Source organism: Leptidea sinapis, chromosome 5 (genome assembly GCF_905404315.1).
Source record: "Leptidea sinapis chromosome 5, ilLepSina1.1, whole genome shotgun sequence".
Lineage (NCBI taxonomy): Eukaryota > Metazoa > Arthropoda > Insecta > Lepidoptera > Pieridae > Leptidea > Leptidea sinapis.
Genome location: NC_066269.1, coordinates 3,202,033 through 3,217,740, shown reverse-complemented (window position 1 = coordinate 3,217,740; position 15,708 = coordinate 3,202,033). Strand labels below are relative to the sequence as shown.

Here is a 15,708-nt window from a genome sequence, read left to right as displayed (position 1 = left end):
GCAGCGAAACCCGGCGTTGCTCGGGTTAAATTACATCGCATATTTAATGGTATAAGAAATATTTAAGGATAGATAGATTTCTATCTTAGATAATAACATCCTAGATCATTAAAACCATTTTAGAACTTACTAGATCATTTTAGAAATTCTTTGAATTTTCTAGTTTATTTCGGATCAATTTTATCAGTTGCACGCATTTTGGAACTTTCTAGATCATTCCCGAGATTTTCAGAATTTTACAGAAGTTTACATTAGTTAGAGAAGGACAGATGTATATAATTTCACATTTTTGCCACCCCCAACCACCCACTTAAACCCATCCCGACAAAATTCCCTTATGCACACCAGGGGACCGAGGGGTATTTGCCATCCCAACGGGAATTTGATCTAAGTTGCGGATGATAGGTGGTCATACGTACGACCATTAGCATTTTATCTATCTTTCTATATATCTTTATATATATATAAAAATGAATTGCTGTTCGTTAGTCTCGCTAAAACTCGAGAACGGCTGGACCGATTTGGATAATTTTGGTCTTAAATTATTTGTGGAAGTCCAGAGAAGGTTTAAAAGGTGAATAAATAGGAAAAGGCTGCTAAATTAAATAAAAACAACAAATTTGTTTTTCCTTTGATGTGTCCATACATAATTTCTATGAGAGAATTTATTGACGCACGGTTTGACAGTTCTGCTGTGAAACAATTTCATAACAACAAAAGGGAGCATATTTTACGAAATAATTTTTGATGTTATGATATATTATTGACAAATTCATATAAAAACATCATTTTATTTATTATATACACAACAACGTCTGTCGGGTCATCTAGTATAATATATATTAAGATTTTGGTTTGAGCTGATGCACCTATTACCAATACTCTAAATAAATAAAACAAACTAACTATCATCAAAGGCCGGAACTGATAATGAATTGCCAAAACTACTGCAGCATTCCTTGAAAGTAATTACAAAAAACTTTTTATGTCAAGGTCCTGGGTCGAGGCGTTGGTCTGTCTACCCACTCGGACTCCGAGCTGATAACGCAGGCGCTGTGTCTTAACCCACCCGAAGGAGAAACCAATGGACCCGACTGGCCCGCGAGGATCAATCACCTCATGAGGTTCGTATTTCCATCATAAATTCCTTATAACCAGGCCTGTCTCACTCCCCGTGTAGGTATTCAAATCGTAAGTACGTGTGGCGGCCTCTACAGAGTATACCAGCCAGTAAGGACTCAAGAGCGGGCAGTGACGCACGCGCTAGTTTTGCTCACCGACTTCACCGGTCCGACCGATCTTTTAAAAATGGAGAAACATAAAAAAGCAAAGCATGTTGTCATTGCGATCCATATTTAAATTATTTAAGCTTCCTAAAGACCCTGAAACAATCTAATTTAAAGTCATTATTATTATAATGAAATTACCATTCATGATAGCTACTTATCTATATATCTCCTATACTTAGTCTATGTCGTGGTCTTCCAACGCATACATCGACAACCTGTATAGCCGAGTGGTTAGCGTTCCTACCTACTAAGCTAGAGGTCCCGGATTCGAATCCCGGTAGGTGCAAGCATTTATATGATGAATATGGATGTTTGTTTCCGAGTCATGGATGTTTAAATGTATTTATGTATGTTTATATGAATTTATGTATGTTTTGATTTAAGTAAGTATATTGTATTAAATATATCGTTGTCTTGTAACCCATAACACAGGCTATATATGCTAACTTGGGGAAAGATAGTTTAAGTAAAAAGTGTGTCAATATTATTAATACTAGCTGACCCGGCAAACGTTGTTTTGCCATATAAAGTATAATTCACGCGATAGTTTTATAAGTAATAATATATTGCATATATTATAGCCTGTACATAATTTTGTTCTATTGTCAATAGTTTTTGCAGCGCACGCAAAAATAGGTTTTCGATTTTACACCTTGTGTTACAAAATAGTAATTTTATTACGGATCCCTAATTTGGAAAAAAAAAAACATAGCCTATAGGCTATAGCCTTCCTCGATAAATACACTACCCAACACTGAAAGAATCATTCAAATCGGACCAGTAGTACCAGAGATAAGCGCGTTCAAACAAACAAACAAACACTGCAGCTTTATAATATTAGTATAGATGACATTACAATCTGCAACTAATGTAGACTTAGGATTTGACAACGAAAGAATATTGTTTATTACGATGACATACCTATTTATATTATAGAAAAAACTACGCAATTTTTAAAAGATGACCTACCTACTAGGTAGGTACAGTTTTGGCTAAAGAAGACAATAAGAAGAAAGAAAGAGAGGCAATTTATAGGTAAATAAAAATGTAGGTTAATACGGCGGTGCGATCTGAATTAAACCTTATTGTATGGCCGCAAGAGTCCCTATTTCTTCAATTGATTTTGGGAAGTGAGACTTCTATACATTATTATTATATTCTTTGATACTTTGTTTTATAGGCTGGCACCACTGAGCTACTCTCTGGTGATAATGTTGAAGGACAAAATATACGCCGTGCGTGATCCGTACGGCAACCGACCGCTGTGCCTTGGCAAGATATTACCATTGGGATCTTCCTGTGAGTTACTGTTGCATGATACACACTTAAATTATATATACATCCATCATACATGATATATACACTATGACAGCTGTGAAAACGTTGAAAAAAAAAATATTTTTAGTACTGAATCTATTTAGAGCCTATTTTTTACAAGTGGGAGCTCCTTTGCACAGGATACCGGTGAGATTATGGGTACCATAACGGCGCCTATTCCTGCCATGAAGCAGTAATGTGCAAACATTACTGGGTTTCCGTCTGAAGGGCGCCGTAGCTAGTGTAATTACTGGGCAAACGAGACTTAACATCTTCATTTTTGGGTTTTTCAATATTCCTGAGCGGCACTGCAATGTTATATGCAGGGCGTATCAATAACCATCAGCTGATCATCCTGCTCGTCTCGTATTATTATTAACAAAAAAAAATTGAGCAATTCACGCACACTAACACAAAGTGTCATACAAATCGCTGTGTTAGACGTAGCTTGTCACACACACTAAACTAATCTTCCTGGCCTGTTTTTGTCGGTTGTAACACTAAGAGACTATCTAGACGTATAAATTATTGAAGGATACACATTTTTGTGGAGTTGATTATAGTAGATAACAGCATGGTATGTTTACAGTTTGGGCAATTATAGTACCTATCGGTATGGGAGTTCATTTGCAGTCTATTTGGGAACATTATAGATAATTGCATAGAGACTGAAGTGTTGCTTATAGGAATGTATAAATTTTAGTATTTAAAAAAAATGGTGTAGAAAATAGACGTTATTTTGCGAAAAATAATAAAATTATTCAAATGTTATGATCAAATAAGTTCACCGAAACGAAGATAATCCTGGATTTTAAAACCGACCGATATTATTGATAATGACATTGGTTAAACATGGAGGATTTTATTTCGTTTACCGTCACCTTTCTAATTGTGGTTATTAAACCGAGCGGATTACAAACTCTTATTATACATATAACCAAATAAAAAAGTAAGCCCTTTAAATGAAATGATGTTTATGCTTGTATCACAAATAATTAGGTAGGTAGGTACTTCTATATTATCTATGGTGGTTGTAATGTCCCTGTACGTTCGGTCACGAGTGAAACAACAGCTGTTTTTCACTATGTCGCACTACCCCGGGGGACGTCCGTTCACAACCGATAGCCAATTGGAACTGGCGATCCCGCTTTTTTTTGCGCCCAGACAAAAGGAAAGGGCTACCCTCCGGGGTAATGACGGGAGGTGGTGAATGCCCATGTGTTTTGGTTATGTGGGACTCACGTAAAACCTAAGTGCTTACCCACTAAACTCCACCTGAGGTTAGCTTTGGGCAAATGCCCTCTATGCCTTCATCGAAGGCGACCTTCTCTTGAGGAGAGAGAGGCGCAAGCGGCACTCCCTATAGAGTATCTGCTGGGATAAACGCTCCCGCTGTACTGTGTTTTCCTTATATAGCACTCAACGTCACACGGTTAATGTCACTGTCGATTACATGACAGTGACAATGATTGTTAACACATACTCAATTCAGACTAGATGTCAATACACTACAGTAGTTATTACGTTTACCTAGTGTTCTCTGTGGTAAGAAGTAAACAAACAAAGAACTGTCATAATAATCACCCTTCAACGATTAACCAGGCCTTTCGTGGTCGATTTACGATTATGATTATCGTCTGTAAACAATGATTAGGATGTGATGAACAGCATTTATTATCAATACTGCCGTTTATATTTTTAAACTCTTGCTTATTTGTCGGTGAACATAGCCCCTTGTGTACATTAGAATGCATTACCCTCCCGCCCGCACGACATGAGTTAGGGGTTAGCGTATCTATTTTTTACCAAATTATTTTTCATGTTATTAATTCTATATTTCAGATGTCTACAAGCAATCATCTGCACAGCATGCCGCGGGTAAAGCATGATTCATTGTCATTATCATTATTCATTACATAAAACACAACAGGGTTTAATATTTCATTATCATTACATACAACTTAAGATACAAGTTGAGAATCTGTTGAATCGGTTTTAAGGACACTTACTTACAATCTTAGATTAAGGATTGGTCTGCGCTGTGCTCCAACTAGATACCGCACTACCTAAGACCAATAGCTTTTTTATTGCGGCATCTATTAGATACTTGTGTGTGTGGCATCTTGACACTCAATGGCATCTTTCAAATTTTGTAACATACGCTTCGTGTTATTTTACATTGAAATTAATAAAATACAAAATAAATACTGATGCTATGTGATCCCAGTGTCTTTGTTATTTCTTGTAGAATTATTTTTACTAAGTTTTAATACGAAACCCGGCATTTTAATTTCAATTATTAGCAAAGTTTAACAGAACATGTGGCACGTCAATGTCACACACAGTGTTCAAGACTGGCTCGAGTACACCCATTTGGGCGTAGTGAATATTGCCGCACTTTGCGACTAAGCCTGCGGTATCTAGTTGGAGCGCAGCAGAGACCAATGCTTAATCTAAGTAAGGACATTTTAAAACGGGTCACTGAATGAAGAATGCATTTTGTGTTTGAGTCTTATAAATAGGACATGAGAGTGAATTAACTATGGGTCTATATATTATAATGAATACATATCAATTGCTATAAAAAATTCTAGAACATATAACACTGTATCTAAAATAAATTATTACTAATTGAATTACTTTTCATACTTGGGTTTATTGTGTAAGGAATTGTTTACATACCATATAACCCAAATGGATACATAAAGCATGTGTTACATTACGGGGAATTTATCCTTTATTATGTAATAATAATCCTATAATAATCAATTCTATTATTAACATACTTTTACATGTAAAAGTGACAACAAGGACAGTGAAATTATGATTATTTAACATCCACAAACTTCATATTATAATGATTGAGAAAAAACTTTTTTAAATTATTATATGTGGCTATGGTAATGCAACCGAGTAATATATTTTTGTATTTTTTTTTCAACGTTCAGGATGATAGATGCAAAGGCAAGTACAGCATACAGCCTAGAGTTATAGAATTAGATACTTTTTTGTCAATTTCTTTCTATTCGTCATGAAATCAAGATCGCGCTTAATATCTTTATAAATGCTTAACCTTTTCTCTGATTTCTTCAAACAGCCAAAACTAAGACAATATGTTGTTTCATATTCCTGACTTCCTATAATACATATTTTTCAAAGTCAAAGTTAAATAAACTTTTTTCAATTTTGCTCAAACTAAGCGCTTTTGAATCGTCACTATAAATATTACTTTTAAATTACTGAATGCTACCATATGTTCGGAAGAAGTAGAGCTCATGAGACAACATACAATAAACTCAACGGCCACTCTTTTCAATCAATAGAGTATTTTACAATGGCTGTAATATATAAAACAAATTAATTTGTAAGGTGCTGCATATGTGAATCGTGTTCAAAGTTAAAAACGTTTAAAACATCTATTATTTAATATAAAGTAATAACGAATAATCTGTATAAATATTAATTGCCCTTATTTGGATGCATCATATTGTGAAATTCGAAGCACCGTTGGAATAAAGGTGGTTTAATAAGATGGTGATATTATTTCTTTTGCAGTTCTAATGAACGGTTGTGCAAAGAACGGAATGGAAGAAAGGGCAGAGGGATGGGTCGTGTCTTCTGAATCATGTGGATTCCTGTCTATTGGTAAGTTCTATTCCCAGTTAAATTCTACTAAATATAAGAATTTATTAAGAAATAATTTGCTCCAAACATAGTTATTAGAAAAAGTATATTTTTTAAATTTATCTATTGCCAATAAGTGTTTTTCCTAATTACATTGAGAAACCACAAAAAATATATCTTTTTCTTTTTCTCGTTTTTTTTTGGAACTATTCTTATTATTATTTTCTTCAAATATTTTTTTAAACAACACATTATTTTTATGTTTTTTTGATAATATTGTTTTTAGTATATTATATCTTTGAAATATTTTCTTTTAAATATAGACGGATAAGTTTGAAATACTTGTTTATAAACTTTGTCCGTTGAAGTTTCAGAATGTGTCCCAGCACACATTTAGATTTTTTTATTACTACAGGTGCGAGATACGTGCGGGAAGTGTTACCGGGTGAAATAGTGGAGATGTCCCGTCACGGGATCCGTACTGTGGACGTGGTGGAGCGGCCTCCGGCCAAACAACAGGCGTTCTGCATTTTCGAATACGTGTACTTCGCGCGGGCCGACAGCATCTTCGAAGGTTTGTGTCTACTGTTTTTGAAATGATCACTTCTTATGGGAGGATAAACCGTGTCGTTACGTAACGCGTTATGGCGCCAGTCTGACTTGCTTCCCTTTCCCTCCCGCACCTACTCTCTCACTCTAACCAATTGTTACTTTAAAAAATGATACTTATAATGTACATATTTAAGAATTGTAACTAAGAATAAAATATATTTTAATATAAAGATTTTATTAATAACTATTAATTATAATAATTTTTTTAAATGTAGTGAAAGGCTATTAAATAAATATGTGAGAGACACGAAAGTAGCGATGAAATGGCGGGCTGTCAGTATGACATAAAGTATGGATTGCATATCTATGATATTAATAAAAATATAAGCAATACTAGTGCATAGAAGTTAAGTACAAAAATAAATATTTAAATAAATTTAGAAAGACTAAAGTCACGACCTCTAGAGCGATGCACGATTACGGCTTTTGAATTCACCGCAAGATTTGGCAAGCAGCGAGAGGCAAGACTTTGACATGAAGCGCACGGGACGACAACATCGCTTTTTGATGTTCAAAGATTCAAGTTCATTTTGACCTAATTAGTGCAGCGATATCGTGATTGTTTTGTATACCGTCAGCAATTGCGATAACAAGTATGTATGTAAGCTACAGTTAATTCATATATGCAAAATCCGTAGTAGTCTTAGGCCATTGTGGGAAGAGAAAACCAGGCGGAGTATATTATTATACCATGTTGAACGTCATTGATAACTGACGAGTATTGTATATTGTCAGGCCAGATGGTGTACTCTGCGCGGCTGCAGTGCGGTCGTATGCTAGCGCGCGAGTCTCCAGTCGACGCGGACATCGTGTCGTCTGTGCCCGAGTCAGGGACTGCCGCGGCACATGGTTACGCCAGACAGGTATACTATTATTATTATCTAAGCAATTTGTTATTTTAAAGTGATATCCCTCACTTCTGAGATTAATTTTAGATAAAAATAATATTTATGAACGATGCGGAGCTCTAACCCGCGCCTTTCGGGTTCCGTCCGAGCGCTCTTACCAACTGAGCTAACCGTTCGAGTAACACATATATACGATGCTAGAAAAACCGTATGTGAACGTGTATGATAATTGACTCGGATATTAAGTAGAATGCGGAGACACCACTAAAAATAAAATAAAATATCAAAACCTCTCAAATTAAATGCAACAGTAAAAAGAACATTTTAGACAAGTTTTGTGGTGAAAGTATAGCATTTTGAGCTATGAATACTACTTAATCCTGTTATACATATCCTTAAGTCTTATTTGTAGGTTGCTAATGCTTGCTGTTGGTTATAGTTAACACTGCCGAGCCTTTTTGAACTACCACATTTCTTTGAAGTTAAACAAGTTTTTTGGCATGGCGTGACGCATTTTTTTGGTACTTCTCTCAGAAAAGTTATTCTTATAGCTTGTACTTTTTTGTGTAGGTTCATTTATTCAGATTAGTAGTGAATAACGAGGATTGTAAGCATATAAACTGTTTTCCACACAAGAATTTTGAAAATATTGGCTTTGTGACATAGATGGCGGGCCGGCAGCCGTGAACTCATATCGCTCAAGGTCGCTGGCATTTAGTGTCGCCTTAAAACATTTACACTCACTCAGTTACGCGGCAGCTCGCGTATGGATCGGGTGTGCAAATTTTGGCGCTCTCATTGATTACTGACTTTTGATCTTAAGTATATTATTAGTTTGTTTTAAATCGATATTTATATGTACTCACTACTACTTAATACCAACATACGCCTTAAGATATAGTACAGGGTTTTTCTAACATCCATTTATACTAGGACTCACTGAGCATAAATTCAAGAAATTAACAATAATAATTTAAAACATGGGCTGGGAGTTTCTTATCAGTTCTTCTCCCCATGTCAAAGCCCCTTTACGAACTGATGTAGCATCATGACGTTCACCAAGTGTTGAAGGAATGTGTTATGGTATTGTCACTTCGAATAAATATATCTCTATTTCATCGAGAGAAAAGTGTGATTGTACAACTTTTCACTCTATATTGAGATAAGTAGCAAACCCTAGTACGAATCGCTATCATTTTTAATAACTATTACGTCCAATGTTTCTTGTCATCACAATATCATACAACTAACTATCAAAATAAATAATCAAATCAAAACAATTTATTGAAAGTAGGTATTTCTAATACACTTTTTCGTTAGAAAATGTTAATACAATGAACATTCGAATCAAATTAAATCAAAAGGAGACGGATACCCTTTTATACATAATTGGGCCAAGATGTAAAAGGATGAAATTGGTGTCAATAAATAGCTTATAAATTAAAAAAGCATCACTGAGAATTTGAGGATTTTTGGCAATCTGAAAGCTGAGTTATCTCCTATAACTTTTAACGTTTTGTAAAATTGAGGTTATGCAACATATGGGCAACAATCTACATTAAAACAGCAGATTTTTAAATGCTATTTTTTTTGTTGTACGATAATGATCGTACAAGTTTAGCAATATCAGAAGTCAAATAGAAATAAGGAAAATATGAATAAAATAACGGAAAACACGCAAATGACAAATCGCGTTGGTACGCACAAACGATACTACGAAACGAGTGATTGACAATTGACATTCTAGACAATTCTGTGGCTGTCACTGTCAGCACAGATTAAAAATACAGAACGAGATTTAGAATCGACTTTTCTTCGATCGATTTCTTAATAATATTAAGTTGATATTTAATTTTTTTTAACTAAAAACATTATGTTATGTTAATTATAATGTTTTTTTTAGATACTATATTCACATTAATCGATTATAGTAAACGATATCCCATTTTAATCGTGAATTTTAAGATAATGAAAATTATATTTTAGGAGTTCTCGTTTTCTAAATTGTGAATTAGGTTAATTTTTCTATATTTTGAAATAGAAAAATATGAAAATTTTTATAAACTATATCTCAACTTATTACATTTTGGTCCAAAAATCTCCGTTTCCTTTATTTAGTATAGGTATAAACTTTACACTCATTAATGTCAAACATATATCTTAAAACCTAATCAAGGGCACTTAAGAGCAATATATTATATTTTTAGGACCAATCATTCTTTTCATTAAGATAATCAACTACCTTCTAATAAGCTTTCTGACTAAGTTCACTTTTAACATGAGATTTAAATCTATGTCTACGCATCCCCACTTGGTAATTTATGTAAAATAGTTAAATAAACTTTTACAGTCGGGCATCCCCTTCATGGAGGTGCTCTGTAAGAACAGATACGTCGGGCGCACGTTCATTCAGCCGTCCACACGCTTGCGGCAATTGGGCGTGGCTAAGAAGTTCGGTGCGCTCTCGGAGAACGTGCGCGGGAAGCGGATCGTGCTTATAGATGACTCGATAGTGCGGGGCAACACTATCGGACCTATTATCAAGCTGCTTAGAGACGCCGGTGCTGCTGAGGTTAGTTTTTTTTAATATAAGAGAGAGCAAACGGGCAAGAGGCTCACGTGACGGGGAGTGGTGAGACAAACACACATGGACATGCACAAAAATCTTAACTTAATTTTATTATATATCACAAAGGCACACTATTATAGGTTAAACAGTTCTTTTTTAAACAATTTGTTATTTTTAAAGTGATTTCTCTCACTTCTGGGATTTATTAAATTAAAATTGTCCGTTCGAGTGCTCTTCCAACTGAGCCAACCGTTCGAGTGACGTATGGTTCGGTACGCTCGGCTATGTTTAGGTATTTTTATTGTTTTAAATATATCATCGTTGTGCCACAGTACTATCCATACTAAAACCATACCAAAACGCATTTTTAAAAAACGTTTATAACCAAAATTGAACGACACCTATTATCATAATTACAATCAAGCGGCAATCATATTAATTTATTTAAACACAGAAGAAAAAGGAAAAAATCTTACATATTGCCTTGTTAAGCAATAGAAACAAATAAAAATAAATGATAATTGTGCAATAGAGATTGTGTACATCTTAACAGTTACAACGTTGTCACTGATTCTCAATAAGAGATCATAATGTTCAGTACCACTCACCACGGGGTTCTTATTTCCAAACTGGTGTTAAGGTTTAATATTTCAACAATTCTAATTTTACCCGGGGCATAAATAGCATAGGAAAGTCCCAGGCCCAAAGGTAGCGTGAGAGGCGACTGAGGGCATTTACCTGTGAGAGGCTCCTTAGCGCAGGATGCCGGTTAAATTATGGGTACCACAACGGCGCCTTTTTCTGCCGTGAAGCAGTAATGTGTAAGCATTATTGTATTTCGGTCTGAACAGAGCCGTAGCTAGTGAAATTACTGGGCAAATGAGATTTAACATCTTATGTCTCAAGGTGACGAGCGCAATTGTGGTGCCGCTCAGAATTTTTGGGTTTTTCAAGAATCCCGAGCGGCACTGCGTTGTAATGGGCAGTGCGTATCAATTAGCATCAGCTGAACGTCCGGCTCGTCTCGTCCCTTATTGTCATAAAAAATCATTTATAACCAATCTTTGTTGCAGGTCCACATTCGGATAGCTTCACCGCCTCTCAAGTACCCATGCTACATGGGTATCAACATTCCCACCCGGGAGGAACTGATTGCAAACAAGATGGACTCCTACAAACTTGCTGAACATGTTGGTGAGTTATAAATGAATTCAAAATTGAGGGGCTGTTATGTCATATTTACATGCATGATGCAGTGTCAAATTTAAATGCTTAAGCTTTCTTTAAATGATCTATAGTATAGTATGGTCCATTTTGCGTACAGTTTTGGCCAGTCATTCTAACCAGCCCAGCTCCTTCCAGAAATTCAGAACATGGCTGGGGTGTTCGCAAACTTCTTGGAGCGACTTCGTACTCACTAAGGTTTTTGCCCATTGGTTGGTCACCCCTGCAAGAAACGGAAACGTCATTTAATGGAATCATTCCGTTTCGTCTTCGGCCACACAGCCTCTGTACTTAGGACTGTCTGATTGTTAATTTATGCACTAAATACCACATTCATCATCATCATCAGCCGGAATACTTCTACTGCTGGACAAAGACCTCTTCCAAAGATCTCCATATATCGGTCCTGCGCTGTCCTCATCTAACATATTCCGGCGATCTTGACCAGATCATCGCTCTATCTTGTCTTGGGGGCCTACCAACACTGCGTCTTCCAGTACGTGGTCGCAATTCGAGGACTTTACTGCCCTACTGGCCATCGAACTATGTGCCTTGCCCACTGCCACTTCAGCTTCGCAATAATTAGGGCTATGTCTGTGACCTTAGTTCTCCTACGGATCCTCATGTCTGGTTCAATCTCGAAGGGAAACTCCGAGCATAGCTAGCGAGCTCTCCATTGCCCTCTGAGCGACAATGAGCTTTCTCATCAGGCCCATAGTTAACGACCACGTCTGCGTATCATAAGTTATCAAGGCAACACACTGGTTAAAAACCTTCATCTTCATACACTGTGGTATTTGGGACGAGATTTTACGGAGCTTCCCGAACGCTGCCCTTCCGAATTGGATTCGACGAGTGACCTCTTTCGCGAGTTATAATAAATGTAAATTGTATTTCAGGAGCCGACAGCTTAGAATACCTTAGTGTGGAAGGACTGGTTAGTGCTATCCACTACAACATGAAAGCCACGCCCAGCGATGGAGTGGGAGGGCATTGCACGGCCTGCCTCACCGGAGACTATCCTGGCGGTCTACCGGAAGACGTCGACTGGTAGAACGTAATAGTTACTCTTCTAAATACAGTCCAGTGATTGGTGCAAATGCAGCCAAAATGTTTTTGTTAGGGCAATGTCAATAGGATCCAATAATTATTAATTGTCAACACAGATTGTCACAATGGGAACGTATATGGATATACTCATTTCCCATACAATATATCATGTCCATCTTTTCTTATTATGTTGCTAAGGAGGTTATATTTTTAATTAAGATCAAAATCTTAGAAAATTTATACGTATAGAAAAGGTATCATACCAGGTTTATTAGTTTAATGCATTGCTCAAAATAGAGGTTAACTGTCAACCTCAATTTTTTTCGACGTTTTCACAGCTGTCACAGTCTATCTAGATATATAGATAATCTAAGCGTAAATATATATACCACTTATATATAGGAATCAAAATCATTGTGAAATATAATATATTTCCGTTCAAAATATGAAAACATAACTTGAAAAAAGAATGGCTTCAAATAGAAGTAATTTTTATTATATAATATAATGTATGTAGATATCTTATGAGATAAAAACCAAAAAAAACTAACAAAGAAAAAGAGATTCCATTTTGGGTTACAATGAATGATTTTTTTTATTCCAAAAACATAAGTTTTTAAAACAAACATTCCCTGCACCCTTAGCTGTTACATTCCCTATTATTCATATTATTCAAATTCAAATATTTTTATTCAAAATAGGATATGAAATCACTTATTGAAGGTCAAAAACTTCCCATTCGGAAATAAATGCTCCAGACCTGAGAAGAAGAAACTCAGCGGGCTTCTCTTTTATAAAATTTCTTCGACGGCGGTCGCTCCATTCCCAATCTGTGGTTTCAGAAAGTCATTTATGCAAAAGTAATCTTTACCACATAAACGTCTTTTTATTTTAATTATTTTGAATTTCTTAATGCATTTGTTTTGAACATTTTCTGGGATCTTGTTGTAAAAGCATATACATCGCCCCATAAAAGACTTACTCACGGCGGTTCCCAATATACTATCTACAGATAAATTACTATCTTTTCCTTGTCCCAATATACCCGATAAGTCATTCTTATCGCCTTATATTGGGACGCGTGAATTGTAATTTCCATACAAACTTCTATCGCTGGTAAGCTATAAGTCGTCCCATTGACAGACATCGTGTACGGATAAGGTGAGTTACCGTCTATAAATTTATTGGGACAGAAAAGTCAACGATTTTTATCTCAAGTAAGAGATAGACTGAATATTGGGAACGGCCGTATCTCGACTTAGCCGAGTAGTAGGTTTATGTTTGTTCCTGGTATTAACATTATGGTTATGACAGTTTCTTGAATATTCATAACATCATTAAGAATATTTTGAAAGGCAATAAACCACAGACTTAGATTATACTTGTGTATAGATGATCCGACAGTCCGATAACGCGTCATCAAATAAAATGTCAATGTGTGCGTTAGCTAGTGGTTTAGTATTCAAAACACTAAGGAGCTACTGCCAAGCGTGGCTGACTGTTTACGACTTGTCCATCACTAATAATCGGTTACAGTAACAATAGATTCCCTTTCCTTTTCTATCTTGCTGTATCTCCATTTGAGATGTTCTACTCTCGAATGCTTTGTTTATATATTAAGCTACTAGCCGACCCGTCAGACGTTGTTCTGTACATAATAAAAAAAATACTGTTTTTATGAATTTGTCAGTCAATGAAATAGACCGACTGTCGTTGTCATGTTTATACGGCTTAAAATGTCTTCACATTGTTTGTTTGACTGTATCATAGATTAGCTGATAATGACAGTTACTTAAAAAAAAACGTTTTTTCTTTTTATTTTATTGCTTGTATTATTTGATAATAATTAATATAATTCACGAAGCCCTTTATCAAATAAATACAATGTGTTTGTAATATAAAAAGTAAAACTATAAATAAATACTTACGGCCTTACAAAATATAAAATTGGTATAAAGTTATACCTCAGAATAAACGGAATATACAAAATGTTCAGTATCGCGCTGACAACAATTATAAATCTGAAGTTTACCGAATGTCAGGCGGTCTTGCAAATAAACGCGGCATACGTTATACGTACAAATAAACCAATTATATACAAAACGTCTATGTGTAAACATTTTATAGCATATCCTTGGTTTGTTCTCAGGTTTAACTTTATACCAAGTTTATATGTAAAACCGTTACTATGTTATTAATAAACTCGAAGTAAAGTTACTCCAAATTTAAAAAAAAAATCTGTGTAATTCATAAACGCGAAGTTATTCCAAGTTCAAATCTTTTTGTCTTTTTCCTTTCTTGTAGTGACAAAATTACAATTAATTCTGTAGTGACAGAATTACATGACAGGTTGAAGTAATTTTAAACTTGGAGTAACATAACACTGCTTTTATTAATAAGACATTTAGTGTGCAAGGCTTCTTTAATATTATTTTTCTCTTAGCGAGTTATTCGAGTTGTGCTGGCTTCGACTCAACTTTAATGAAATCATGCACAAATAATATATTGTACAAGATTTGGATGTGTTTAACAGATATATTTATTTAAGATTTAACTTTAAGTAATACGGAATAGAATGTAGGTTTATTAAAATATTCGCGTTTTTTTTTTTGTAATTTTTATGCATTTAAAAACGTTAAATTAATGAAGATAATAATATATTGGCGTGGATATATCGGGATGTAGATATTATTTTTTATTTGCGAATATAACTTTCAATAAAATGATTGTTATAATATTCAATAAGCTAAATCCCATTTCCAAAAGAGCGGTGATTCGGATAAAAAAAAATATCTTTACCATAGACTTCCAATATTGAGTATTCAAAATACGAAGGATCTATTGATAAACGATAGCTGACTGTTTTGATGAAAATCATTCACGGTAACAACGCTTTTCTTATTTCTTGCATGCATTTTTTATCTATACCCTAGTTTATTGTGTCTTGACAACCTAAAAAAACTATTATCGTCATAAATTTTTAGTGAATTATTATTAGAACTGAAGTGCCTTCTCGTTTAATTATGATCTGAATTTATATAATTTGTTGGACTGTTTTAACATTCCATATTATGATGCTCGAAATATACAAATTGTTATTGTAAAGATTTACAATCATTGTTGTATGTGCCGTTGTAAAATTTAAATAAATATATTGGAGTACAAATATTTTTAA

The 15,708-nt window shown here is 34.9% G+C and overlaps 1 protein-coding gene across 3 annotated transcripts in view; it reads left to right on the top strand.

Annotated features, from left to right (window-relative positions):
* LOC126964646 (amidophosphoribosyltransferase-like) overlaps positions 1–15,708 on the top strand; it is a 45,993-nt gene extending 30,285 nt beyond the window's left edge. For 2 of the 3 annotated variants that reach the window (XM_050807885.1, XM_050807886.1), the window contains exons 6-14: positions 994–1,124; positions 2,470–2,588; positions 4,449–4,484; positions 6,162–6,251; positions 6,646–6,804; positions 7,578–7,705; positions 10,041–10,262; positions 11,333–11,453; positions 12,383–15,708. In XM_050807885.1, coding sequence (XP_050663842.1) covers positions 994–1,124; positions 2,470–2,588; positions 4,449–4,484; positions 6,162–6,251; positions 6,646–6,804; positions 7,578–7,705; positions 10,041–10,262; positions 11,333–11,453; positions 12,383–12,537 — 1,161 coding nt within the window. In that variant the 3' untranslated portion in view covers positions 12,538–15,708. The remainder of the gene's footprint in view (positions 1–993; positions 1,125–2,469; positions 2,589–4,448; positions 4,485–6,161; positions 6,252–6,645; positions 6,805–7,577; positions 7,706–10,040; positions 10,263–11,332; positions 11,454–12,382) is intronic. The other variant, XM_050807887.1, reaches the window with a different exon arrangement.